The sequence below is a fragment of the Hippoglossus hippoglossus genome, chromosome 18 (assembly GCF_009819705.1).
Source record: "Hippoglossus hippoglossus isolate fHipHip1 chromosome 18, fHipHip1.pri, whole genome shotgun sequence".
Lineage (NCBI taxonomy): Eukaryota > Metazoa > Chordata > Actinopteri > Pleuronectiformes > Pleuronectidae > Hippoglossus > Hippoglossus hippoglossus.
In genome coordinates, this window is record NC_047168.1 from 9,543,749 (window position 1) to 9,571,252 (window position 27,504).

Genomic DNA, 27,504 nt, shown 5'->3' on the forward strand with positions numbered 1-27,504 from the left:
GCAGGGTTGTACCCCCCGGTGCACTTTAACATGTCTTATTCAGACCACAGTGGACTCTCTCTGCCGGTGTATAATCGGAGCGGAGAGGCTGCACTGTAGCACTGTTTTGAATTCAGGCCGGTTCAGCTCACCTCCACTTTGCAGTGACCCAGCGCTCCTGACGAGCCGCAGTGCTTCCAGACACCGGCGTGACGCAATGAATAGATTTTTTTTTAATGGACACCTCCAGCTCTCTTTACCCAAGGCAACAACTGTGTACACACCGCCTTGTTTTCGCACACTCCTCTAACAAGCTGCCGAGCTGCACCGCCGAGAAAACGGCTGCTTAAGTGAGAACAATTGATATTTGAGTTAGCGACGTGCTGAATGAGGGAAGCAGGAGAGCTGCTGTGTTGTGATCCTGAGCCAGAAGGAAAAGCGATTTGTTCTTCAGCGGCATTCATCAGAGCGTTTATGCTATTAGTTGTTTTTAAGGAGATGATTAAAAATGGGTTAAATGGGAATATTTAGCCAAACAACACTGTGTGTTTTCTTCTGCTACAGTCACTCAGGATGACATGGTTTATTTCTAACCATTCAATCTTTATAAAGCAACACATTCTCCTTAGTAGAGGCAAACAAGTATTAAAGCTGCGTTTGACAAGTCTGTTTTGCATTAGTGTACAACCCAGTCAATACTCTCTCATATTAAGTGTGTTTTTTTTAGCGTAAAACTAAATTATGACTGTTCTTTGATTAAATACATTAATGCTGGTTTTAATATCACATTTATTACTAAAATAAGAAAAGTGTATTCAAAGATTCTTCAATATAAATACGTAAGATGAATAATTGGCAAACAGGTGAGGTTGTGTGAGGTTCAGCTGTAGCCTGAGTATGTGGGAAGTGAATTGAGTGTAGACACACGCGCACACACACACACACACACACACACACACACACACACACACACACACACACACACACACACACACACACAGATGGATTGTATCTGCCTCACTTGGCTGTGAGAGTTGTTATTTTACATTAAAGCCACAAAAGCCCCAGCGTCGGTAAGTGCTGGTTTAGTGGAGGAGAGGTGTTGATTGGAGAGCTGCCGTTCAAAAACCACGACAAGTGTTGGAATGAGGGAATCAGATTTTAATCGGCACGAGAATGGGCTGAGAACATTTGTTTACTCTGATTAAATTAAAACAGTTTTCCCCTGAAATTAATAACTGGCTTGAAAATGCTTGTTTTAAAAATGTCACACTTTGTTTAATTAATCCAGATAATGAACAGTTTTGGGAAATGTGTTTGTAATTAAAGACTTTTGCCTTTGTTGTGCAAAAATGAAATTGTGTCTTTTTGAATTTTTGCTGTTCATTTAGTTGTAAAGTGCAGATTTCTTAAGGAAGAATGTTGATAAAAAACATTATAGATTAATTATAATTATGAAATAATCACATTTGTCAATCTAATTATATTTTCCAACTGTAAAATCATCGACACTGTGAAAATTGCATTGTTTCCCTGTGATACAATAGAAATAGATACAAACCCACCACTACAATAGACAGTACTGTACTTAGACTGAAGTTCACTGATTTCACCACCAGTTTTATTTCATTCTCTTCATGTTTTCATTTAGTTTCTTATCAACTTCAGTCTTTTTTGTCTTCGTTTGCTTTGACATCAGACTTTCACTGCCGCCCCCCCCCCCCCCCCCCCCCCCCCCCCCCCCGCATTTCAATCTCACTTCCTCTAATTGAACATGTTCTCTCCTTCCGGTGATTTGTCATCTGAAATGCATTATGCAGCTAAAATTAAATGAGAAAGGCAGTAAAAAGAAGAAGGAAAAAAAAAAGCTCCAGCTGAGTGTTATAAATCTCTTTTGATGAGTCAGATTTCCTCATTAGACACCGGAGCGATGGATGTGTACGCAACAGATACTCTTGCTCTTTTGAAATACTCAGTTTCTATGAGTACTTTTTGCGTTGGAAATGATTCATGTGCCGTTGAGAGCAGGTTTGTCTTCAATCAGAGTCATTTTTACGAGAATGTGTTTGGCTACAGGTTTCAGAATTTACCCACACGTGTGCAAAGTTAGTTCCCGATCTGTTTCATGGCTCCCCCATGCCATGTCCCCTTCAGCGGTGCCAGCTCCATCATTGCCCTTTTAATGAGGTGATATCCAGACACATGGGAGCAGATGTTGCAAAGGAAAACACACTGTGACGTTATTGTGATCGATGCGCGCCTCCCACCATATCCACTGCATAATTTGGTCGGATGGCATCAGGATAACAACCCGCATTATGTGGAGACAGCTGTCGCCATGGCGCCCGGGCAGCCATCGCCGTGGCTCCCGCCTTATTTCAGGCACAGGCGGGGAAGCCAATTAGAGTGATTTACAGCTTCCCTCTGTCGTCACCACCTTGAATCCTGAGTCTCAGTCCAGCAGAGGAAGAGGATCTGCTGATGGAGTTGTTTACTGGTGAAATTTCAAAAGTAATTCTGCTTCACTTGAACTGTGAACTTGCTCTAAAAGTTCAATTAGTTCACTTTTGTGAGGGGAAAATAAAAAACCATGGATGATGAGAGTGTACTGTATGAATATGTAATCTTTAAAATACACCCACCCGAGGATATTTATGTCTTGAGAGCGGGAAGCTGTGTGTATTTCTAATTCAGCCTTGAGTGCAATGTCAATGTGTTGTGATGTGTCTTAACATTAACCAACGCCTTGGGGGTCATATTTATCAGTGTATATTAATAATTTCCCTGTTATACAGTTTTTATACTTTTTCACGAGCCGTGCATATCATAATATTCTATAGCAACATTAGTGTGATTAGTGAAGCCTAAGTTGTGCATACATGAATGTCTTATGTGTTGAACTTATCCCTGAATTATTTTTCAACAAACACACGTTACCAGTGAGTGAAGGGCTGCCTGGTTTGGAATTGTGAAAACGTGAAGGATGCAAATGAGCTGCAGCCTTTTACTTTCTCAGGTTCAAAGGTTTATGGAGGAATGAATCAGATACGGTGGCTGATGAAATGCTGAGGCAGAATGAAACTGGGAGATGGCAAACACAGGAGGAGGATTCGTGATGGACTGTCGCTGATGATCTGTGCCGCAGCTTTGAAGTGGAGAAAAATAACGATTTGAATTTATTCGCACTTCCGTCAACAGCTTGAGAGGTCACGGGGAGCGGCTCCCGTGGAAGAGGAAGAAAGGCGCCATCACAACACAGACGCCTGCAGCTGTACGATTCACAGAATATGATATGGAACCAGGATGACGGCGTTTGTTGATGTGGCGAGAAGGCGACTTGTTAGAATATGAGACGTTAATGGCTGCACTCACCGGATATGGACCCTTATTGAATTATCTGCTTTGTTAAAGTCTTGTGAAAGAGGGGGAAGATTATATACGATCATTCTTCTTTCTGCTCCTTTTCATTCAAGATATGAGATTTTGTGTTTGCATTTAAATTGTTTTTGTTTGGTTGATGAATAAAATAAACTATATGTTAACTTAATAAATCTGGTAGTGAGCATTTAAGAGGTTCAACTCTGTACTTGATCGTTTTTTTTTATAATTTTTTTTTATTTTAAATAGTTTTAATGTAATATATATATTTAGGTCAATTAAATTTTTGGTTTCTTCGTTTGGACTTCTATAAAAAAGCTATGGAGTGTCACAACTATTTTGTCAAATAAATGAAGTAAAAATGTACTTCAGTTAAATAATTATACACTACAAGTATCTGCATAACAAATATATCTGATGCCTTTATTTTGTGTTGTTTATGAAATTCAGTCAGAATCCTCCAGACCAGCAGGTGGTGGTGGAGGAGGAGGAGAAAGAGGCGAAGCTAGTTTTGACTTCCGTCCCCCAGAGGAAGTAGCGGTCGCTCGCCTGTGACGCAACACTCGCGCGACGTTCAATTCTAGCAAGTGGCTACAACAAGAGAGCAAACCACCTCGTAAAGAAGAAAGTGCGTCGTTCGGTTTAAAAATAAAAAATGCTGAAAAAGAAATCGAGCGGTGGCGAGAAGAAGAGGAAACACTCGCAGTCTGAAGAGCGACACGACAACAACGGACGCAGGAGCACGGGAGCGAATGTGGAGGTGAGAGAACCAAGATAGCATCATGCTAATCATGAAACACATGTACAGTGAATACAGTTATTTATAGAGCTACGAGACTTTTTACTTATGTAGTTTGTTTAAACGACAAAATTTGGCTCTTAACTTTTTTATTATGTATTTGTATTTAACTCAGTGGAGGGGATAATTTAGCCAAAGCAGAAGCTAACATTCGCCAGTAATCTATAATGTGTAAACAAACCTCCCAGCTGCTGGACCGTGACAACATCACATGTCTAATATGTCTGTTGCATGTCACTGTGCAGAAAGGAGCTGTGTGTGTGTGTGTGTGTGTGTGTGGGGGGGGGGGGGGGGGGGGGGGGGGGGGGGGGGGGGGGGGGGGGGGGGGGGGGGGGGGGGGGGGGGGGGGGGGGGGGGGGGGGGGGGGGGGGGGGGGGGGGGGGGGGGGGGGGGGGGGGGGGGGTGGTGTGGTGGTGTGGGTGTGTGGTGTGGGTGTGTGGCTCCATCCGTGTGGTTATAACTATCAAGAAGAACAACATGGTGTCCCCTGGCGTTTTCATGTCTCTTCAGTTGTCAGAAGAGAAAACAGACAGATCCTCAGTCACGTCTCTTTTACTAATATATCTTAGTGTTTATACGTGTTGTACAACTTCATTTATGTAGTACTTTGAACACTAAGTTCTTTACAACAAAACATTACAGTGAATTTATAAACAAGACACAACTATTGTCATTATTAATACAACTACCACCACTAATTACAGTAATAACAACAATTTAAGCACAAAGAAAGGCTAATGGGTAAAGACGTGTTTTCAGATTACATTTGAAGATTTCTATTAAAGAGGAGACTCGGGTGATGGGTGGGAGAGAGTCCTGACAGAGTCCAGTCCCAGAAGCACTTGGTCCTTGATCTTGGGACAGACAGCAGTCTCTAGTCAGTTGATCTCATTGGTCTGACTGTGTGGAATGGGGACAGGAGCTCTACCACTACAGCACCTTGACTCTACCTCTGTGTATGATAGGTGCTACATAAATAACATTCCCTTGCCTTACATGACGTCAAAAAGCAATCGTACAACAAGATCATATGATTCACTGAGGTGGAATTAATACAATAACCCTACGGTGTATGGTGTAAACACATTTACGGATGTATTGATTTCAATTCATTGTCATTTTGGAGGCCTGAGTTTCTTGTGTTGAAAAGTTTCACTAAGTTTTATAGACTGAAAGTTTATCTGAACTTCATCCACCATTTGTATCAGTAAGGAAAAGCTAGATATCGCAAACGCCTCTCAGTATAACACAATATTATACACCATGATATTATACATTTGATAATACTGGAATAAGTTCAATAAGGGGTGTGTCCTGTATTAGGACTTCTTAAAACCAGTTTGAATAAAACAAATGACTAAATTAAAGCATTAAATATGCTGTTTCCAGACCTCCAGATACTGTATTTGTAACGGGTTGTTCTGTTTTTTAAAGGTGAACTCCAAAGATGAATGTGCTGACCCAGAGCTGGACAGGATTGGCAGTGACATTGAGGAGGGGGGCCTGGACCTCAACCTCCCATTTCAGCCCATCACTGCCTACGTGGCCGACAAGAAGGAGATGCTGCGGCAGTGTCTCCTCGTGCTGGGGGAGAAGAAGCTGCGCAAGATGCTGCCTGATGAGCTCAGGGTGAGGACGTGATCTCAGAATATTAGTATGAAGAGAAAATACAAATATCACTATTAAATAAAAATTATATCTGGGTTGTTGTGAATTTATTCCTACTTTTGTCAAACATGTATATTTGAAGTGACAAAGAATCGATGCAACAACCAATGATCAAGCACTATTTGTCAACCAAAGCTCAGCTGTATCATAACCAGCCTGAAAAATGGATCCTCATCATTTCAACGCAAACTTTCAGACATGTATCGCTGTATTTTCAGACATTTTGGTTTGTGGCTTTACGAACCTGATTTCCTGCATTGGCAGGTGCCGTCTTCCAAACTAATATGTTGGCAGACATGTGACCAGCGTGGTCATAGTTTTGCACTGAAATCCAACAGCAACGCTTAAACACGTTATTCTTCACAGGATTGTAGTTTAGAGGAAATCAAAAACCTTTGTTGGGAGCAACTGGAGCCGATCTCAGACAGAAATGTTTTTCAAATCTTAGCAGGTAAGTAACTAAACTAACTGTGGCACATTTTTGTTTTTCAAATGTCTGAGCTTAAAACAATACAGTGCTGCAACCAAAGCATTTCCATTCACCTGAAGCTGTTTATTGTGTCTAGGGGAAGAGCTGACATCTGGAAATGGGGATGAAAACACAGAGGAAACCTTGGAGAGCCAGTGAGTTAACAGTTTTCTAAGTTACTAAAGGAACAATTTCAATTTCAGAGTAAATATCCAATGTGGTTTTATCCGTGATCCCTGATGTGTTTATTTAATTTTTCCCATCGAGGCAGGACAATAATGTAGACTCCACATCTTGCATCAAAACCGAGGACCCAAAGCCAGGTAATTACTGTTTAATCCACAGAAAGAGCATTCCTCAGACACTCAGTCAGAGAATTCAAAGACAGAAAACGATTCAAATGGACCATTGTATCATATTATATATCTGAAATGTCTCGGTGTATTTTCTTTACAGAGGTTGGTGGCTCAGGTGAGGAGAGCGATGTCTTGAGCATAAATGCAGATACTTATGATAGTGACATTGAGGGACCCAAAGATGAGCAGGCTATTAAAGCTGTGAAGTTACAGGGCAGCAGTCGGGATGCAGCTGATCCTCCTGTAAACCCCGACCCAGCTGATCCTCCCGCGCCTCCTCCTGCCGACTCCCAACCAGCCGAAGCAAAGAAAGACATTCAAAGCGACATAGATAAAAGCGTCAGTGAGATTTTAGCGATTTCCTCCACTTCAAGTAAAGAGCCAGCTAAAGAGGAGAGCGTATCACCGCAGAGTGCAGATGTCAGCCTACCAGTTCAAGCCAGACCGGTTTCAAGTGGTGCACCTGCCGCTAGTCAGCCGTCCATTCAACAGCTGGAGCTCCTGGAGCTGGAAATGAGGGCGAGAGCCATCAAGGCCCTGATGAAAGCCAGTGATGGGAAGAAGGTTTCTTCTGTGAAAAATGTCTAACATGGTTTATACTTGTGTTTTGTTTGATTTAATGGTTTCAATGCGCTTTGAAAAACAAACTTTACTGACGCTGGATTTAGTTTAGTTTTTGTAAACTAGATACATTTTTTTTTCAATTGGTGTTGTAAATGTAAGATCGATGCCATGTTTGCATTATTGCTCCATATTGGAATGGTGTGACAAACTGGTTATTACCTAATTAAACACAAAGAGCTGTTTTATTCCTGCTCTACTCTCAATGACTTGAAATCCATTCATCCATTCATCCATCCATTATCTGTAGTGCTTCTATATTATATTCAGGCGGTTTACATCCTGGTCAGGTTGCTGAACATGTTAACAATATCAAATGCTTTTTTTCCCCTAGGTCACTAGATGGCAGTATTACCCTGCTGCAGTAAATCTAGGGGAGAGCACGAGATATTATTTATTAACTTTCATTATAGTAAAAATACTCATGAGCAGCATTAAAGTCAAGTTTCCAACTAATGATATTATATAGTAATTCATTAATTCAGCAAAGATTTCCTCTGCAATGGCAAAAGTTCTCTGAGTGAGTTTTTAGAGGAAGTGAGCATAAGATTTATGTGTTGTTTTATATGAAAGACCATGTTGGTTTTATTTATTATTAAAGGCAGTAGCTGGTTTTAATGTTGTGGCTGCGGGCTGAGCCTTGAAAGCCAGAACAGGTGGCAGCGGTGTTGTGCTGCTGTTAAGACGGTATTTCTTCACCGAACACCTGTTTGACTTGTCAGGCCCGAGCGTGCACAGGAAAACCAGGCACCGCCATCACTTTCATATTTGCATCGGCGAACGTCTTGGTTATAGCTCAACTTTTTAAAACCATCTGTGGCCTTGCAGATCGCCCAGAACTGAACTGGATCGCTCACTTTTGGATCTGCCACTTCACTTGAAGAACTTTAAAATTATTATTGTTTTCTTTCATACCTCCATATAGCAACTAGAACTTATAGCATCTCCTTACCTAATAATGTAGCGTGTGTGTGTGTGTGTGTGCGTGTGTGTGCAATTACATGCAGATGCGAAGCAAACTAGCTCTCCACCCCACTACCCCAAAGGAGACAATGAAATGTATGATAAGAAGCCTCCTGGATATTTGCATTTAAAAGGGTTATTTCATGGGAGAAGTGAGGGAGCGGGGGGGTTAAATGCATCTTCCTTTATGCATTTATGTGCAGTTATCTTTCTGCTCCTTGATGAATTCAAAAGGAAAAACGTCCACTTTGGTAAAAAGGGATACAAACTCTTCTTAAGTGCCTGTGCTGACTGTGATTGCCGAGTATCTATCAGTGTCATTTTACCGATATAAGAATGCCAATTATTATTTAGCATGAGCAGATAAATGGCTTTTTAAAGCCGAGCTCAGAATGATTAGGCTGACAAATGGATTGATGGAACTTGGTGAAACTTGAGGGAGCACTTTTGTGAATTCAAATGAACTCTGACGCTGTTAAAAATATTGAGGCACGTTGCTTCCATGAATGATGCTATTATCAAAGTCAAAGACGGGGTCGTGCAAAAAAAGTTCCTGTGCCCACAGATTTAATCTGTTTAATAGCCACACTTTCCCTCAGTGCTGCGGCACTGACACTGGGTAGTGATGCTCATCAGGGGATGAAAAACACGGTTTTGTTTTAGAGTGGGTTTTATGTTCAACTTTTACTGTGTAACTGTCTCAGAAAGTCAACAAATGAACATCGGAGGAGTGCACTTCAGTCCCGACTTGATGCAAATACAAAATCACAAACATTAAGCTCTGAATGCACAAGGCTGCAAATGTCAAACCTCAACAGACGTGCAGATTTTAGATTGAGCAAAAGTCTACTGCTTATTACGCTGTTATTTTATTGAGTAGTAATGCATAATGCAGTTTTATGTGTAAACTTTGGTCGAGCTTAGTCATAGTCAATTTTCTGCTGCTTATCTGGGGTGTGGTCATGACGGCAGCAAGTCAAGAGGAGAATTCCCCTCGTCCTTCTTCCCAACACCATTCTCCAGCTCCTCCAGGGAGACCCCTAGACGTTCCCAGGCCAGATGAGATCTCCTGCGTGATCCGGGTCTACGCCAGGGCCTCCTACCAGTTGCAGGTGCCCAGAAGACCACCAATGGAAGGCACCCTTGTGGTATCGAATCCTTGGACCTTGCCGCCCATCCCGCTTCGATTGCATTCCAACCTGATGTCCGTCCCTACAGATGATGGACCCACAAGGTGCTGGCTGTAAGTGTCCCAGACAACGCAGCTCCCACCATCACTGAGACATACAAACCCCTCGACTCTCACAGGAACCACAGTCCCCCCCCCCCCAAGTGTTTTCACTTTTACATTCCCTAACTAGTGCTGATTGATCGTGTTACACTCAGTTATCTCTTAGTGCATAGAGGTTAAAACACATGATTAGTGGTGTAATTATACAACTGTGAAAACTGTGCGAATCTACGCAGCCTAAAGTATAAACTGTAATTGTCAAGTATTTGTAACAACTTTAAAAATAAATGTATTGAAGAAGTTAAAAAAACTGCATAACTTAGGCAACCTCAAACTTGTCCCTGACTACTTTAGTAAATGTACTGATGCTGTAGTAACTGTAGTGTCGGGACACATCGATGTTAGTGTGAAGCACAGCTGCTGAGGTACAGGTGAGGTTCACCTGGACGCCCGCTGACTCTGTTGGATGTTTTTACTTGTCAGATATTTAGTTACTGTTATTGGAACCTGTCACTGCAATTTGAAACTCCAGATGTGACCGTGTAACCACAGGGAAAACTATCGGATGAAGAACAGGTATTTAAAATCATGCGTTTTATAAGAACACATGTTTGCATAAATAAAGTAATCCCATTCAAATTCCCTCTGACTCGCCTGTGCTCTCTCTGCAGCGAGAAATTAAATTGAACTAACAGCTCGTGCTGACAGGCAATAAATAACTCCGCACCTCTGTAAGGCTAAATGAATTGATTTCCTCCAGCAATGACTCATTGGACACATTTCAGACACCATTTTTTTCCAGCAAAGTGGAAGAGATGTTGGATGTGCTCTGTTTTGATTAAAATGTCCAATTCTGTGTTAACGCTAATTACGGTTGCACTGGCAATAATCGTGATTGCCATCTCAAAGGCTGGAGAAGCATATGAATGTGCTGTTTATTTAAATATAGAGATGACTCCAGAAATGGTGGCTAATAATAAGTCCTTCACGAATCTGTGTTCATCACCGACCCTGATGCTTCAGACTCTCTGGACTGGATGTGGTGTATAATTTGAATGGTGGCTCGGTGCAGGCATAATGGATCCTTCTGTTCCCCGTTGAATCCGCTGTCACTGAATGCAGACGAATGGCGATTGTTGGAGCCTCGTGGCAGGTGTGCGGCACATCTGTTCCCCCGCTCGCTTCCTGTTGCGTGCGTAAATGATTGGCTTCTTCTCAGAGTGCTATGAGCTTGGCAGAACCCTTTTTTGAAAAAATGTGAAGTGGGATATTGCAAGTTTGCTGCTATTTGAGAGAGAAGAGCTCCCTTTTGTTTTACCAGTCTCACTCCAAAAATCCGTGAGAGAGATTTGAACATTTGATATTCCACTCCAGTGTAGTATCTGCATTTGGAACAGAATTCCTCCCCTCCACTGACTCCTCTGACATCTGACTTTCAGATTCCATGCATGCTCTCCCCGCATGGGTTTCTCCCCCCGCAACTTCGGGGCCTGCATTCAAATGGTGCATTAATACCATCAAACAACCATTGAAATTCTGGCGAGTAGACCAGCAAGCCAATAAAAGCCAAATGCTTTTGAAGGATACCGAGAGACGGCGGGCAGGACGGATGACCTCGCACAATCAAATCAGCATAATCAAATGAAATATCACAATATTACATCAAAGCCAACCCTCAGTGCTGCGGCGACATGATCAACTAGCTCCATCCTCGGGGTCTCGGTGCTTTCTCGCCCAGATCCCGGGATTGATGGGCGTGAAATAAATATATTTTACATCTAATGGAGAAGGTTCAGTGCATCTGTAATGTCGTGTTGGTTTTAAATGTTCATGGAATCCATGGTTAATCTTCAATCAGTAAACATGAGTGATTCCTACTGAAATGAGTATGCACACTGCAACCACAATCTCTGATAGTACACAGCAGCCCTTTGAGAATTTAGGGCGATAGCACCCTGAAGCAATAATTAATACAAAAACTCTGCAAAAAAAAAAAAGAAGCTTTCATGTCTATTAAATGGAGCATTATTTAAAAGTCGACATAAAACTCAAAGAAATGCTACTGAAATAATAAGAAAAAACATTGCTTGGCCAACTTCCCCTTATTTCCTGTTTCCTTCTGTCACATCTTTGGGGTGTTGGCCAGCATTGTCCCTGTGATGCATTGATCCTGTGTACGTGCAGTCCTACTGGGTTTAAATGTCAAAATGCAGCATTACAGAACAACTAACATCTCGTAAATATACACGTTATTATATATGAGTCAACCTCAGTATATCAGAAAGACCTAGTCGACATTTTTCAATGTGACATTCCCCTCCTGAAAGTATGGCCATATATTTTGGGAATATACCATACAAAGAAAGGCTGAAAAGGGATAAATATGTAATAAATGTTGTGCTGACGGCCATTAAAAGGGAATTGATTATCCCATAAGAGAGTCTAACTGTAACAACGCACAAATATACACTGGACAAAGTGACAGTATATTTTCTTTTGTAAACTGGAAGAGTTTGAAAACTAGTAAATCAATATGTCATAGGAGATATCACTGCTTCTCCACTGAAAAAACTGTTGGACCAGCTTCAAAATTACTTCAGTTGGTAACATAGTAATTAATTAATCATTTCAAATTAAAATGATATATTATTTGGGTTGGTGTGTGCGTGTGTGTATTTAGATGCATTCATACAGTAACCTTTTTTTTACGTTAACGTTTGTTTGATATTGAACATTAATAAACAATAAATCACAAAAAGCAGACATTATAGTAAAGAAGCGCTCTATTTCCACTTTCTTTAAACCAACCACACTTGTTGTGATGCTCAGCTTTAACCAGCTGCACGGTTCCAGTCCCAGTTGTCCCATGAGCAGCTCTGGACCACCAAAGCGTCCCCCAGACAGATGATGCATCGCGGCACGCAGCCCTGGTAACTCACACTTTTTTACGACGCCCGGTGAAGACGACACCATTTGCGCTGGGGCTGGAAGACATTGAACTGTCAAAAGCCTGGTGGGGCGCCATTTATTTATTTTCATTTGGATGATTTATTTCCCACAAAAGCACGAAAAGGACTGAGCCGAGTAAATTACTTTTGTCAAACTTGTGATAAAACTGTCAAATTGCTCCCCACCACCAGCTGGCAAGCAATTGTATTACATAAGTAATTGTCAAAAGCAATGTCAAGAGAGGGGTATATTGCTTGGTGAGCTTCTGCTCGTCTTCCCATCAGGGTTTTACATTCCTTGCCTTAGTTTAATGGGCTTGTTGTGTGTTTTAACTACATTGCAGCGTGTTGCTCTTTGGGGAAAAAGCCAAACCGCAGCACAGATGGAGACAAAGTGAGTTTCTTTAGTCTTTTGTCGACTTGTTTCTGACAGAATCTGTTAGGTTTGTGTCCGGTGGCACCACTCTCTGTCATCCCCTCCTTCTTTCTCTGGTTCAGAACAACACGTAGGCCAAGTGTAATTTATCACATTTCATCGAGAGCTGATCTCAGCAGGCCCGTCAGGTTCCCTTAAGCTCTGCCGTTATGAAAGGTAATAAGTCAGACATATGGAGCCATCGCTTCGGCTATTACACAACGAGCATGAGTCATACGACCAACAAAGTGCGGCGCACAAAAGCTGTGCCCCCACGCTTGCCACTTCAAGTCCCAACATCCATAATCTCCTCTTCTTCATCACGTCATGTGAATGGCTGCGCTATTTCAGCTCCACTTCTTGACAGCCAATTAAGCAGCCACTGTCTGCCGCGCGCTCCCCCCAATCTGATTGCCGATCCCTCACTCTGATTGTGAGGGGTTGTACAGAAACAGCACTTTTGCAACTTAAATGGCATTTTGATGTGAAAATAATCAGGAGAAACGGCCGTGACGGAGGGAATCGAGTGATTCCAAGTGTTGCTGGCTGTAGTTTTTAAATGTATCTTGAATCAGGGGAAGGTGTTCACTGTGAACTCAGCAGAATAGTCGCTTCATGTTCAGTATATGAGGTTGAAGCCTCGAACATAGATTAATACTATCAGCTATATTTACTAAACAGTATCAAAAATGTATTCCAACTCGTACGCACATACAAGACCCAAAGGAAAATATCCATTAAACCATTATATGTAAATCTATATAATACAACAGCACATTTTTAAATTGTACACCATAATAAATTGTTCTGTTTATACTGATGAAGGATTTGTTTTTTACATCTCCTGAGATTGCTGAGTAACAGTCTTTTCAAAGGTTAACGCCATTTTCTATATATATCTAGATGTATTATCCTTAATTTTCAGTTTGTATATCTCACTAAATAAAGTGTTGTGGTTTCCAGTAAAACAAAAGATATTAAACAAAATTAAAGTGATTGCTTTTCTGTGCCTGTATTGGGCGTATTGAGAAAATGTGTGTTTATATTGTATAATGTTATATTATATTGTATTAAATTACATTATATTATAGTCGGAAATATCATCTATTCTCCTGAGTGGTAAAATTGAGGAAATTACATGCAGTATAATGATCTGAACCATTTTTAATTTTAGCATTTGGTCACCGTCACACAGATTTGGTTTATCCTAATTAGCTCACTAGTCTTAGTGGAGTTTCGCTGTGAATATGAATAATGACCTTTAAGTTATGGAAATGTACGTTTCTTTGTAAATCTGTGTTTTTCCACACAATCCAATAACTGCTGTTAGTTCAAAAGTAAATTGTGTAGCACTTTATCTTTATCTCTGTTGTCCTGATTATGTTAGGCTGATACTTTTTATGGGGACGATTGTTTGCTCGATAAGGAAGAAACAGTAAAATACTTAAGGTCTGAATGAGAAACTGTCCACATCTTCCTCCACGTTAAGGCCCACATTCCACATAGGAGAGTATAGTAGGAGCTGTGATATGGTCCTGTGCCCTTTCAAGTTTTTGTTCTTGGGTAATATTGCTTATTTTGCTCACTTAATTAATGCACCTCTCAAGATTCGCCTTTTGGGAGTGAGGTCATCATATCACCAATGTTAAAGCGAGCACACATTCAATGTGGGACAGATGTTAAAATGTCACCCCTCTCTTGTACCTCAGCAGGAACAGGTGTTGCCGGACCTGCTGTTAAATGGAGTCGGCGCCGCGCGAGGACAGGAGGTGGCCGTGTAACTCCTCGTTTCAAGTGGCTGGAGCCTGTGGACCCGCTCCAACTCCCCAGGACCTGCACATCCTGCCTGCGGCGGTAAGTCTGCAGACAAGGTGCAGTTTGTTGATGCCCCCTGCAAATAATTCAGCGGGAAATGATGTTGACACGTGTCTTCATTACCAATGAGCTCACGACCATTCTGTGCACTGTTGATGAGCCAAAAAAATGTCAGCGTGGAATGGATTCGCACTGTGTCCCACGGTTTGTTTGTCAGTGGCTAAATAGTTCAGCACACTAATAACGGTTTCTCAGGAATTAATCAAGGGGAGCTGGAAGTGACTGGAACATAAATTAACATTCCCTCGCCAGTCGGTTTAATCTGGTCCGTCCCCAAACTAATCAGGAGCGGGCTGATGCAGCCGCAGTACGACTTCACAACCGAGCGTCAGTGCCATTTTTCCTCCCCAAAATGAACTGTCACTTTTTTTTTTTTTTTTTTTGGCGATTAAAGGTCGTGTGGAAGTGATGAGTCACTTCAAAAATCAACATCCTGAAACCCAGATCCATCATGAGTCATCCTGTATTCACTGCAAAGGTCCACCTTTCATAGTGCTCTTCAATATTGATAACACCCACCTCAACCTATTCCGAGGTGACTCATTAGTCACCGCGGTAATGATATGTCATAAAAAGAGGAACCAGTGTTCTTGATGAAAGTGATGACTGCGGTTTTAGACTGTGATGCAGCGCGTGTCCGTTCAGAGTCCCCCCCCTCCCCCGTCTCTGTTGTCTCTGCTCCCCGGAGGTAAACAAACAGCATCCTGTCACCGAGAGTTAACCTCCGAGCCCCTTTAAAAATGCATTTTAAATAGCGGGGGAAGTCACACCAGCCATGTAGGATGTTTCATCAAAAGCTTTATCATCCTTAATCCAGACCCCTTACAACCGGGGTGCAGAGATGACACGGTAATCAGAGGCGAGCAGGCCTCCAGAATAAATGGCTCCCAACAGCTGAATATGTGAAACAATCAGGCGGAGGCTACTGTTGTACTTAACCTCATCACGCTCCTCGTTCAGGTGATGGAGGACACGGACGCTGAGGTGAGGGGCGCTGCTCGGGGGCTGTTTGTTATTTTCAATTTACGCTTGACGGAAAGAATCAGCAGTTTAAGTTCAGCGGAGATAATTGCAGCAGTAGGCTTTTATGTAATGATGCGCTGGAGTTGTTTTGTTTTACAGGTTAGGACATTGTTTTGTTTGGCCGCAAGCATCCGTTATTTCCTGAAATGCCTCTTCCCCCTGCCCAGACTTGAATTATTGATTAAGAGCGATCTGGACAGTGTGGAGTGATGCACACGCATGTAAGACAAAGAGCTCCACACATCTGGGCACCGCTGATGTCAGATTCAGGGTTAAAGTTTGGCCCAAATTGCAGAGTTTTTCGCTCAGGGGTGGAAATCTTCCCCCCAAAAGCTTTACCAAAGTGATGTGTAAGTGTCTGTTTCTGTAATGGGCTACGCCACGGGAGCGTTTCCATGGTAACGTGGCGAAGGCGCGAGTACAGCTCAATGCTGCTCTCTGGGGAGTATCTGGGAAGCTTCTGCTTAGTGGGAAATGATGATAATAGCACAGAGTGTTGGATAAAACTCAAATGGGGAAGACTAACCCCTTCATATTGTAGAGGAAGGAGACGACATCCATCGTCTTTTGCTGGCTTTTTAAATTTTTTTTGGGACCAGTTTCCCTAGTTACCGTCTCGTACCGTTTGTCTCATTTTCATTTTTATTGGATGTACTGTACGTCGTTAAGGAAGAAAGACGGTGTTGCTGATCATGTCCTGTACAAACCCAGTTGTAGTGCTCAAGGCCTTCCGGGGCTTCACCTATTCAAATATACAAACGCCTATTTAATTGGGAATGCTTGAGCTTCTTAGTCTTGTTTCACATTTTTATTTTTGTTTATCACCTTCGTTGTTTCCTTGATCTGTAGTGTGACCTTGTGCACAAAGTTATTCTTGTAATTATTATTATTATTTTATTGTTGGTACCTGCTTGCACAGAGCTCTCAGGAAGCAGCAGCAGCCACTGCCTCAGAGTCTATTTGACCCGCTGACTCCTCTCACAGTGCGAAACCTCCGCTCGAATCAGATCCCTGTTTACACCCCACCTGCACTCTGTTGCTCTTTCCCCCGCCGCCGATGTGTGCACATGTGTTCCTGAGTTGTGGGGGGAAAAAACACAGCGTTGTATTAGATCACAACTGTGCATAAATTACATCCACGGCGCGGAGAAATAACTGAAGACTGAAGCTCTTTGGAGTTGAAAATGTCACATTAATTTCCAGCACATTACCCCCTGCCTGAAGTCTTAATGAAGAAGCCCATTAGAATGTCATACCTGCTTACTTGTGAGTTTTGTGGAAAGTTTATTTGATATGTCTGAGTCAATTACCCAAAGTCTTTGTGATAAGGAACTGCTCAGCCGACCTGAACCCCCGGTTCTACTTTGGGAGCACTTGGATATTTTGTACACGGCTGTGCTTTGAATAATTTCCAGGCAGAGATTCTTTCTTGGCAGGGCACTTTATTCCCCCCCCCCCCCCCCCCCCCCCCCCCCACCAGTTTAAAGGTTTTGTCCTTGACGTCTCTTTGCAAAGTGGGTGCAACTGATTCGAAGTAAAGATTTAAAGATCAGCTTTAAGAGGAGCCTGGGCTTCTTTCTTCTAGAACCTGCACACAAACAGGCTGACAGGAGGAGGAGGCAAACATGCAGTCGAGTAATAGACCAATGACTTTCAAACAGAACAATAGGTAGTGTTGTGGATATTACTGGGGGACATGGGGGGTCCGTACCCCAAATTCTCCCCAAATTCCATCTATAAAGTTGTAAATACTGTAATAATATGCATTGGAAGCACTTTTATTGTCTAATCATAGTTATTAATATAAATATACATTGTGTATAATGAGTATAGGTGCAAAATAGTGTTTTTGACATTTAGAAAGATTGCACCCCCCTCTCATATGGCCCACATTGGTTTGATCCACAGAGCCAGGTGACAGGGGCACAGCAGATCATGAGGACCTTTAATGCCATCACCAGCAGAGGCCTCTCTATTCATTATCCAAACTAGGAATAAGGATTTCCTATATATCAATATAGAATAGAATAAAATAGTAGAGAAATCCTTTGTCGTTTTAAATTCGACATAAACCAATATATACGAGACCATGAATAATTTAAGATATGAGTGTAGCTATGCTTGTTATTGCACATAACAGATAATGCACTAAACATTTTGTTGAATTGGTAGAGATTAGAGTATTGATGGCCTAGGGAAACATTTTATAAATGCAACAGAATTATCCACCCCTGAGCTGAAGCTTGAGTATCATGATCTTAACTCCAAACTTCCTATATTTCCCATAATGCAACTGGAAAGCATCTTTCACAAATGCTCTTTCCATCTGTTGGTATTGTTGTGTCATCATACCACAGTTTCACAGGCTGAGTAGTATTCATTACAAAAATGATCTTGATCTGTGTTCAGACAGATTCACTAACATACTGGTTATAATGTACATCCTCTATCAAACATACCAGGAACATACGTGGACATTTTTGCACGTTGTTTGCTTTGAGTTGTTGCTCCAAGCGTCCAACTTGTATTTTGACTCCATCGCTGTCACTTCTGTGTGTCGGCGTTCTCACTGTGGAGTTTGTCTCTCTGTGGACACCGAGCGTTTCATGTCCTCCTCAGACGCGTTGCCGCAGCTCTGGGATAAACACCGGATGAGTGACTAAGAAAACAATTCCCCTGGATATGCATGTTGTCTCGCTCTTCCTCCCGCTCGTGCTCGTTCTGTGCGTCTCCGGGGCTGAATCACATTTCTCTTGCTTCCCTCCAATGTGTCTCTGTCATGTATAGGTGCATGGGCAGGCATACCACCACACTCTCACTCACACACACACAGACACACACACAGTCTGACAAATCCCCCCTTCTGCCAAAAAGTCGATAAATAAATGCATTGTCTCTTCACTTTCTGCTGTTGGCATCAGCCTGTCTAAATTGTCTGAGAAGGCAGTGGAGTGTGAAATTGAGTTCAGAACTGTACGCTGTGTGAGGGGGCACAAGATGAGCGTATGTTTGGTTATTTATTCATATTGCAGCTGCATTCAGCAGCGGGTTTTGCACGAAAGGGTCAGTTAAACACGTGGAGGTGTTGTATGTGGAAATTTTACAAGTTTAAAAGGAAGAGGCTTAGGCGGTGGCATTTTGCCATTGCACAGGGAGCAGTAGGTTATCCATCCCCGGGCTAAATGAAGCTTTAAAGTGAAATTGTGCAGTAACGGTGTGAGTCTGGTGAGTTTCTTATTTCTGCCGTCCCTGTGTGCTGTGAACCGGGATGACTTCCTTTTGACAGTCGCTATCATTTGTTCTAAATGCCATCCACACCGAAGCCCAGTAGTTGCATACAAAGCAAAAAGGTAATTTTACTTGAATCACTAGGTAGCGATTGAATAAATTCACAGTGATTTGCTCTCCCCTATTTCTGAAAAGATGAATTTCTCTCTCAAAGCCAAAGAGTTCATGCGAGAATAATAGCAGCTGCCCACACTAATTTGCCAAGAACAAATGATTTTGCTTGAGAATGTAACTTTTGCGCCGCTTTCCTGAGATTTAATCAGAGGTATTACGCAAACCTTCCCTTCCTCAGCTCTTTTCTTGCCACTCTGTGATGAATGTGTTGTTACCGGATGATGTATGTTTATAGATTGCCGGGGATAACTGCTGTTTTGAAGAGTTATGGCTTCCCCTCACATCACAAGAAAGTGCTTCTGTGCGAAAATCATTCAGGGATTTCAGGTCTGTCTCTCAATTTCACTGAGCACGGAACATGATAAATGTGCATTTGTTTAAAGGCAAAACACGAAACCTAAACTTTGTTTCCAGACTTTTTTGACCAGGCTGTGTGAATGTCAGCGTCTGGCCGTCCGTCCGTGCATCGCGTGTTTTTTTTAAGATGAGCTGCAGTGGTGGAGGTGTCCTTCACTGTCACCAGAATCACCAGTACGGAGGTCATCCCCTCAGACGGTTTTATTCTAGACTGACAGAAATTGTAATTGCAGCATAAATCCCATCAAAGTCTTTGCATCCTCAGCATTACCTGTAAGAACTGCCCAGAGGTCATCTGATAGCCCAGACTCCATTTCTGCACCGCTCATCCCTCTGTGGCAACAATGCATTTCATTTGGCTGATTGGGAAATGTGTTACAGAGAATTAGAAATTGGAAATAATGTCTAAGTACAAGTAATTTGCAACAGCAAAAAGGGTTTGGAAGGGAAATTAATTGCGACTGGATTACGTTTTCAATTAACGCAATGAGGGCATGCTAATTTATTTAATTTATGTATTTGGAAAGTTGCAATTATGCTGGTGCTGAACATAGGAGTAAAATGTTCACAGTTGCTGTGTTTGCCTTTCTGTAAAACATCTGATTGTGCAGTGCAGGATCTCCTGATGAGATAAGTTCATCCTTTATTGATCCTCATGGGGGGAAATTGGGAATTTACAGCAGGTACAAGTACAGAAGAAATACAGCTGAAGATAATAGACGTAAGGTAGAAGGATGAAAGACAGGAATTCCAGCTGTGCAGTGGAGCCAGTAGTGATGTGCTGGAACTGGTGAATATTAATGAATACAACCATATTGAAGTTATTCATCCTCCTGATTACAGTTAGCTGTGCAAAAACAACCAGGGAGCTGTGGCCCAGGTTTCAGAGTGGATCGCCCACTAACCAGAAGGTCGGTGGTTTGATCCCTTGATTCCACATTCCGATGTGACATTAGGCAAGATACTGAACCCTAAACAGCCCCTGATGGCTGTGTGTGAGTCGTGTGTGAGTCGTGTGTGAGTGCTGCACATTGATGCTCTGTGTATGTGTGTGGTCATCAAGACTAGAAAAGTGCTATACACATACAAATCACTTACAATTAACTAATACAAATATTGCTTTTAGAAAGATAGAAATACTGTAGTGGTAGTGTTAACTGAATCCAACTGTGTACTTTTATTTTGTATGTGACTAATCGCTGGGACGACAGGTTTCCATTGCTCAACAGAAATACATTTTCCTTTCTTATTTATTCTGTATTCCACATCCACCACCCCGGCTGTGTCTTAAACCTTGATAAGGAGTGTGACCATGTCCCTATTGAAAACAGCTCAATTTATGTTAATCACAGCACCCTGAGGACATATTGGCCTATTATCTACTTTAAGCATCTGCACTCATTAAATGAGTAAATACACAATTACTGTCACAGTAATTAATATGCAATTTGGCCTCGTCTTTAACTTTCCAACCTCATTTCCGATCGCAACATTACCGCAACACAAATTGTTTCAGACCATACATGCTGTTTGGCCTTTTCTGGAATGCAAAGTCATTTTAATGCGGTTAATTGTTATTGAAAACACCACTTCACTCGGCTCGCTAATGCCTGTGACTGTTTCATTTCCATAAACCGTCACATCGAAGGGAGGCTCTGCTCTTGACGGGCTTGAAGCCTGCTTTTGAGGCCTGACCTCAATAGAGGAGGCTGCTCTTTCGGCACATGGCTGTTTAATATAGATTATATTTTTTGATTTATCTCATCAGCTCGCGAACATACGGTGCTGTTAGTGTGAGAGAAATCGCCGTCAGTTTGCCAGCAAAGCTCCACCTGTAAATGTCAGACAATCTCCAAAACGACTGTCGGCGATTATTCCAGCGGCGTAACCTTTTCTATTTTTCTTTCAACTTGACCACATGCTGCACTCACACATGACTGCAGAATCGTGGTGAAAGGGCGTCAGTAGGTAATTATCAGTACATTCTCTCTGAATTTCCTCCCAGCTAACTTTCTAAATTTAAAATCCGTGTCCGTATTGCCTCTTGCGTCTCAGAGTCGGCGAGATCCATCGGCTCCATTGTGCCATTAAACCGGTGCCTGCTCGCAACTCCCCCGAAGTTTACTCCAATCAATATTTCAGTGCTGAATGGCAAGTTCGTCGTTAAACAAAAATAATTTTCTTCGACAACCTGTGCAAGCGTTAAGCCGGTGAGACGAGGGCTGTCCTCCTCAGAGCCCATTAAAAGGCTTTTAATGAAGGCAGAGTGGAAGGCAGCAGTGGACCCCCTACCAGCTTTTCATACAATGCACTGTCACCTCATTAAATCCTGATGATGTTCACTGTATCTCTGGACAGTTGCGAGACCCATGTGTTACTCTGCAGACGCTCAGCCGCCGTGGGGGCACTGCCGGTGGGGGGGGGGCCGGCTGAGGAGTTACGGGTACCAGCTGGACTTGGCACCACAGCTTGGCCCTAGACAGTGATAATGGCCTCGCTGCTTCTTGTTCACATCACATGCTTTGTCACTTTAAACTGCTCCGTAATGGCCTTTATGGGCTTCCATGAATTGTGCAATAAAGAGAGGCGTGGAGGCAACCCAAACAGAATAGTAAGCAACCACGGGAACTCTGCTAAAGAGGGTCTGCGTCGTGTTTGAAAGGTCGCAGGTTTGATTAACTGTGCTGACATTGTCTAATGCGGCGGTGCTCCATCTTTTTTCCGTCATACGTCCCACATTTCTCCGGAGTTAATGATGTGCAAATGAAGAAAATGTGCTTCGGGTCCATGCACCAACAGAGACTTCTCATAGTTTGGATTTTGACTTTGCTTTGTAGGAGCCAGCAGCTAAAATGTGAAGAAATTATAGAGAACCACACAACGACAGCAATCTGATTTAAACAGCAGAGGCTTCAGTGATTGACACAGCAGAGGTGAGAAGTGTTTTAGGTCCTGGCAACATTTTAGCAAAGCTCTATTAACGTCTATCTGCATATGACTGCTATGACTTCTGGGAAACGCAAGAAACCAAAACCAGAACGTTTCTGGAACCAAAATCTTGTCCCTCGCCCACGATTCTGCAGATTTAACATAAATTGTGATTAGTAACCTCGGGACATAATTAGGAAACTTTGTTAAATTAAAGCAGGTGTCATGTATGATTGTAAAAGTTGAAATTATTTTGTCTGGCTCCCATTTACAAAGTCAAGAATCACTTCTATGCCTGTATTTGTAAGTGTTGATTGCAGAAATAATAAACTTCCCATTGAAATTAGAAAGAAAAAAAAAACACTCGGATATTAGGATTAACGTGACTCTTTCCTCATTTCACAACAGAACTGATGAACACTAATGCAATTTAAATACAATTTCCTCTTGCCTTCCTCTGCAGTACAGAAAAAAAAGCGTTTGATGAATCGGTGTCTGCAGAAAGAAAAAGCTTTTCATAATCTGTCAGATGCGTATTTAGGTTTTTTGTGTGAGCGATATCATTTAGTTTTTGTTTGAAATATGCAAAGTGTCCCGGCTCCTCGGAAATTAAGAGGTTCTCAGCTCTGAAGCGGAGCCATTTCTGAAAACAAGCGTGAGCAAATCATGTCACCGTTATCAGCCCATATTGTTGTTCGATTTGAATTAGTGCCTAAATGAGGCATTATGATACATGCACACAACCTCTTGGTTTATTATCCCAGCCTTTACAAGCGGCCGCGTGTTATTTTAATCACATTGAAGCATGGTTAACGCAGAATAATAAAAGCTTCTGTTTTGTGTTGGGTTCAACCTGGAGGTATATTTAAGGGCTGTTTTGTGTTATTTTTAAGATGCAATTTGTGTTCCGTGTCTGTGCTGAGGGTTGACGGTGCCATACTATCAACGTGATGGAAATAGAATGTAATCTTCGAGTATTTCAGTCCGGGAACACATCAGCTCCATTTGTGTAGTGATTTTCCGCAGCCACAGGTTCTATACCTGAGGATATCGTAATGAGATACTGAGGCTACAGTATCAGGGGAAAAAAAGATAATGGAAAGAAGAAGCAATATGTTGTTTGAATGTTATTGACGTAGCAACAAATCAGGCCACCTATTGCCTTCAGAGCGTCCTCGTTCTTAATTGTCTTGCCGCGCACTTTGAAGGATCCTTCAGGAAAGACGCCTCCAGTTCTTTGAGTAATGAAGGAGGCGGAAATCTGCGCTCCACTCTTTCCAGAAATTCCCATAAAGGATTATTCCTGTGTGATTGGAACGTTGGCTTATTTCCTGTCATCCTGCTCTGGTTTTTACATCACTCCATTTCCTTTCTTTTTTATTTTTTTATGTCATGTTATATTTCCTTTCCTTTATTTGGAGAAGACTTGCTATTTACTGTGAAATCTAGTTTGTGGACCACAGTTTCAATTTAATACGACCGACGTGAGGCAAATTGAAAAAGAAACCACAGTTTTCGTCTCAATTTTTGAAAAGAAAACATGAATATCAGATTGTGCGGAAAAGTGAAAAATTGAATTGAATGAGAAATTGTTTTTTTAATCTGGGTTTAAATTGTGTTCTTCAGTGTTTGCCTTCACATTTAAGGCCACCAAACCACAGACTGTGTATAAAGATGACATGACAGCTTCCTAAAAGTCAAAGCATCGCAATTGCTACAGTATCGGTCACACGCCCCACCTCCTCTATGTTAGTGGATGGGACATGGGCTAAACTAAAAGCTTGAACAATGCTATAAAAAGGGGTGGAAACATTGTGATTGACAGCTGAGTCTGACTCAGTCGAGCTCAGGTATCGGCAGCATCTCGCCACCACGGCTCCATCCTCCAATCACAACTGTGCAGGCTCTTATGTGCAAGATGGCAGCAGAGTTATTTTGGCTTCATTTCTGGAATAGTCGTCCATCTTTATAAAGTCCATGGACCAACCTTGGACTTCTCTCTAAATGTTAGTTTGATGAATAAGTAAATGGATGCGCTGTACTTTTGACCTTTATATGCCAGGAGTGAACGAGTGTGTGCTCCTCACACTGATGCTACTTCCTCCATCTTTGAGAGAGCGTTTGCATTGTTTACATAGCAAACACACAGAGTCTCTTGTCTAATCTCACACACTATCTCAATCCACAACTGCATCAAGTATGCAATCATTTATTGTAACTGCTGGAGGGGATCCCATATATGATACAGAGACTAGAAGACAATCCACACATCTCCACCCTCGTTCCCCTAATCCCTTAACCACTGTACTCCAGAAGACAAAGTAGGACAAAGCTTGTAAAGTACTGAAGCATCATGGGTGAACAACCAGCAGAGGAGACAGTGGTAGCATTTCATAGTGCGCATTTTCTCTGGCAGTGATTCTAGTTTCTCTTGTTCAAGCTGATGTTTCGAAGTCAGTCTGACCTTCACTCCGAGTCTGAGACTGCTCTATTTGTCCCTGATGGTGGAGGCTAAAGAAGTGTGTATGGGCTTTCTTGGACTTTTAGAATGTTTGCTTTATTTACAGGAGGAAAAACAGAAATGCCTGTAAAAGAAACGAATGTACCAAAGTGAAGTAAAAGTGTGTGAATCAGTAGAAAAACATTAAATACAACGACAAAACCCCAAACTGAGAATAACACCAGGCCTGTAAATTAACCTGTCAACTGGAAGAAGTTACATATCTTGTAACATTTTCTTTGTGAGTTGTGTTTATGTCCTTCCAATGATTCAACGTCCAATATTCATTTGCTCCCCTGTCTCCGCCGACTCCTGTGGGAAATATCAAACTGGGATATAAGAGCTTTTTTGTTGCTGAAACAGTTGCTCAGTTATTGTCGGGAAATCAAAAACAATGAGCCGAAAAGATGCTAAAATGAGAAGTTGTAACTGCAGCTGTTGGTTGATAATTGACTTTACGTCTCGTGTTCTCGTCTGTTGTTAATATAACTCACGCCACAGTCACTTTAAATAACTGCAGTGTTTGTGTGCAACAAATTTCAGCTCACATTAACACTAATCTATTCATTTACACCAAAAACTCCCATAGAAACCGCTGTGTTTCTCAGTGCTCTTTGAAAGCTAATGCATCATTCATAATGATTTTTGTCTATAAAAGTTATTTGACACATGCGGCTCTCGCAGACACTTTTCACAGGAGAGTTGAGTCCACGCGCAGCCCTCTGCCTAATTCCCCAGTTTATATTTTTAAAACCGTCTCCCTCTGACAACAGCCATTTGCCACCATGGCATTTGTCGCAGCAATTACATACGACTCTGACTTTTCATTCCCTTTTTCTTTTCACTCATCTGGACAAAGACAGAAGGAGCCATTTTTCATACCACTCTGTATGCCCACTTACTCACTGACACAGGCGCTGTTTGTAATTAGACGCCTATTACTGTCTGCCAAATTACTGGTTGTTTTTCCCTTCGGCGAGCTCCAAACTATCATATGCTCACATTCGCCAGGGAGAAACCGAAACCACTTTGTCCATACTGGGGGGGGGGGGGAGATCCATAATTGATATTGTGAATTTTCATTTTTGAAATATGTATCTTGGCTGAGAAGCTGCTCCTGGTTGCTGGAGATTTGATAAGCCTCCTGCCCTTTTTGTCAAGTTGAACGGATCGTAAAGGCAGAGCGATGTACCCCGGGGACCAATGAACGGCTAAACAGATGACATGAATCCGACCAAGAGTTCCAATGAACTTTCCTTGAACTAGAGAGGAGCAGTGATCCATGGCCATATCTCTCGTCTCTCCTCCTTTCTCTCTCCTTGATTATAACTCCTCTCTCTTCGCTCCCACACCCCTATTTCTCTTTCTATTCATTTTTCCCAGCTCTCTTCCCTCTCCCAAGGAACCCGATGCAGTCGTACTGCAGTTCTTAAGCTAAAGTCACTAACAAGGCGCTGTCACAGTGCAGTGCCACTTCGCTGCCTTCCCATCATGTGGGATTTTGGTTTTGAAAGACAGCAGTTCATTTTCCAATGTGTGGGCTTTCACTCCAACCATCCCCTGCCCGCTCTCCCCCAGTGAGGCTGACCAGGAGGGTTCCCAGGCCATTGCTTTGATTTATCCACTCTGTGAAGGCGCTGAGCAACAATAGATCACACAAAATGAAAATTCCCCAACCTCTCAAGACATGCTTTGCTTCTTAAGCCTGCCAGCGTTACACAATGTCTTCAGGAGAGTTACACTTTGAACAAGCCGTTGAGCGATCGCTCGTATTACTCTCTGCATGACAAACAAAACGACCTTTCTGCTTTTAAGTGCAATTTTATTAACCTGTCACCAGATATTAGATTTAAAGGTGAGCTTGAATATGAAGCTCTGGCATTTTCATTGACACATGTGGTCTGAATATATTTACCCCCTTTTTTTTTTAATAACGCTATAATCCTTCCGCCATCCAGCCACTTTCTATAAGCACTTAACCGGTTCAAGGTTATTCTGACAAAGGCCTTATGTAGTTAATATGTGTCATGGAAGAAGAAAAAAAAAGAAATATTCCTGCATAAATTTGATGCATTTGGGCCTTCATTGTGCACTGCTGTGTCAAACCAACAGGGGGCAGTGTAGGAGTTTACAATGCTGCCAGCTCCTTCATTCCAGAGGCAGCCTGTCTGTCCTGTCAGGGACACAAAGGAGCGAGCAGGCATCGACTTACATGTATCAGTGATGTCTCTAAAATACTTTTCAAACACTGATAATCTCTTTGCCTCTTTCTGTTCGCCTGCTCCACATTTCAGTCCCTTTTTTTAAATATATATATATAAGAATGAGTGTATTTCTGTTAGTCATAAGCCGTTGTAGGTACCTGTTGTTAAAATGCAATGAGTGCAGATCAATACTGACTAGAATGATCTCAAAACCGGCGTCCAATCATCCTGTGGCTTTAAATAATACTATTGACAATAACGTTTGCTTCTTAAAGAACTGCATTTACGATAATATTGGATTTGTTTGGAATGATGTTTCTTGAATGCCTTCTGCTCAAACAGTGATTATACATGTTAGTAGTTTGAATTGAGGCAGGTGTGATCCATC

The 27,504-nt window shown here is 42.1% G+C and overlaps 1 protein-coding gene and 1 long non-coding RNA gene across 2 annotated transcripts in view; both read left to right on the forward strand.

Annotated features, from left to right (window-relative positions):
- The first annotated feature begins 3,907 nt into the window (after positions 1 to 3,907).
- LOC117779080 (caspase activity and apoptosis inhibitor 1) lies at positions 3,908 to 8,950 on the forward strand. The gene is made up of 6 exons (XM_034614926.1): positions 3,908 to 4,117; positions 5,591 to 5,785; positions 6,191 to 6,275; positions 6,391 to 6,448; positions 6,561 to 6,616; positions 6,750 to 8,950. Exons 1-6 carry the CDS (start codon positions 4,013 to 4,015, stop codon positions 7,235 to 7,237), a joined length of 987 nt encoding a protein of 328 aa, XP_034470817.1. The 5' UTR covers positions 3,908 to 4,012; the 3' UTR covers positions 7,238 to 8,950.
- Positions 8,951 to 14,630: 5,680 nt separating this feature from the next.
- Positions 14,631 to 27,504, forward strand: part of LOC117779081 — a 105,732-nt gene continuing 92,858 nt past the window's right edge. Inside the window, exon 1 of the long non-coding RNA XR_004616921.1 lies at positions 14,631 to 14,681. This is a non-coding gene — a long non-coding RNA (uncharacterized LOC117779081). The remainder of the gene's footprint in view (positions 14,682 to 27,504) is intronic.

Bases quoted from the DNA above. Each gene is read 5' to 3' on its own strand.
- LOC117779080 (XM_034614926.1), top strand. From the start codon at position 4,013: ATGCTGAAAAAGAAATCGAGCGGTGGCGAGAAGAAGAGGAAACACTCG. The intron at 4,118-5,590 runs GTGAGAGAACCA...TGTTTTTTAAAG, and splicing joins GCACGGGAGCGAATGTGGAG to GTGAACTCCAAAGATGAATG. The intron at 6,276-6,390 runs GTAAGTAACTAA...TATTGTGTCTAG, and splicing joins TGTTTTTCAAATCTTAGCAG to GGGAAGAGCTGACATCTGGA.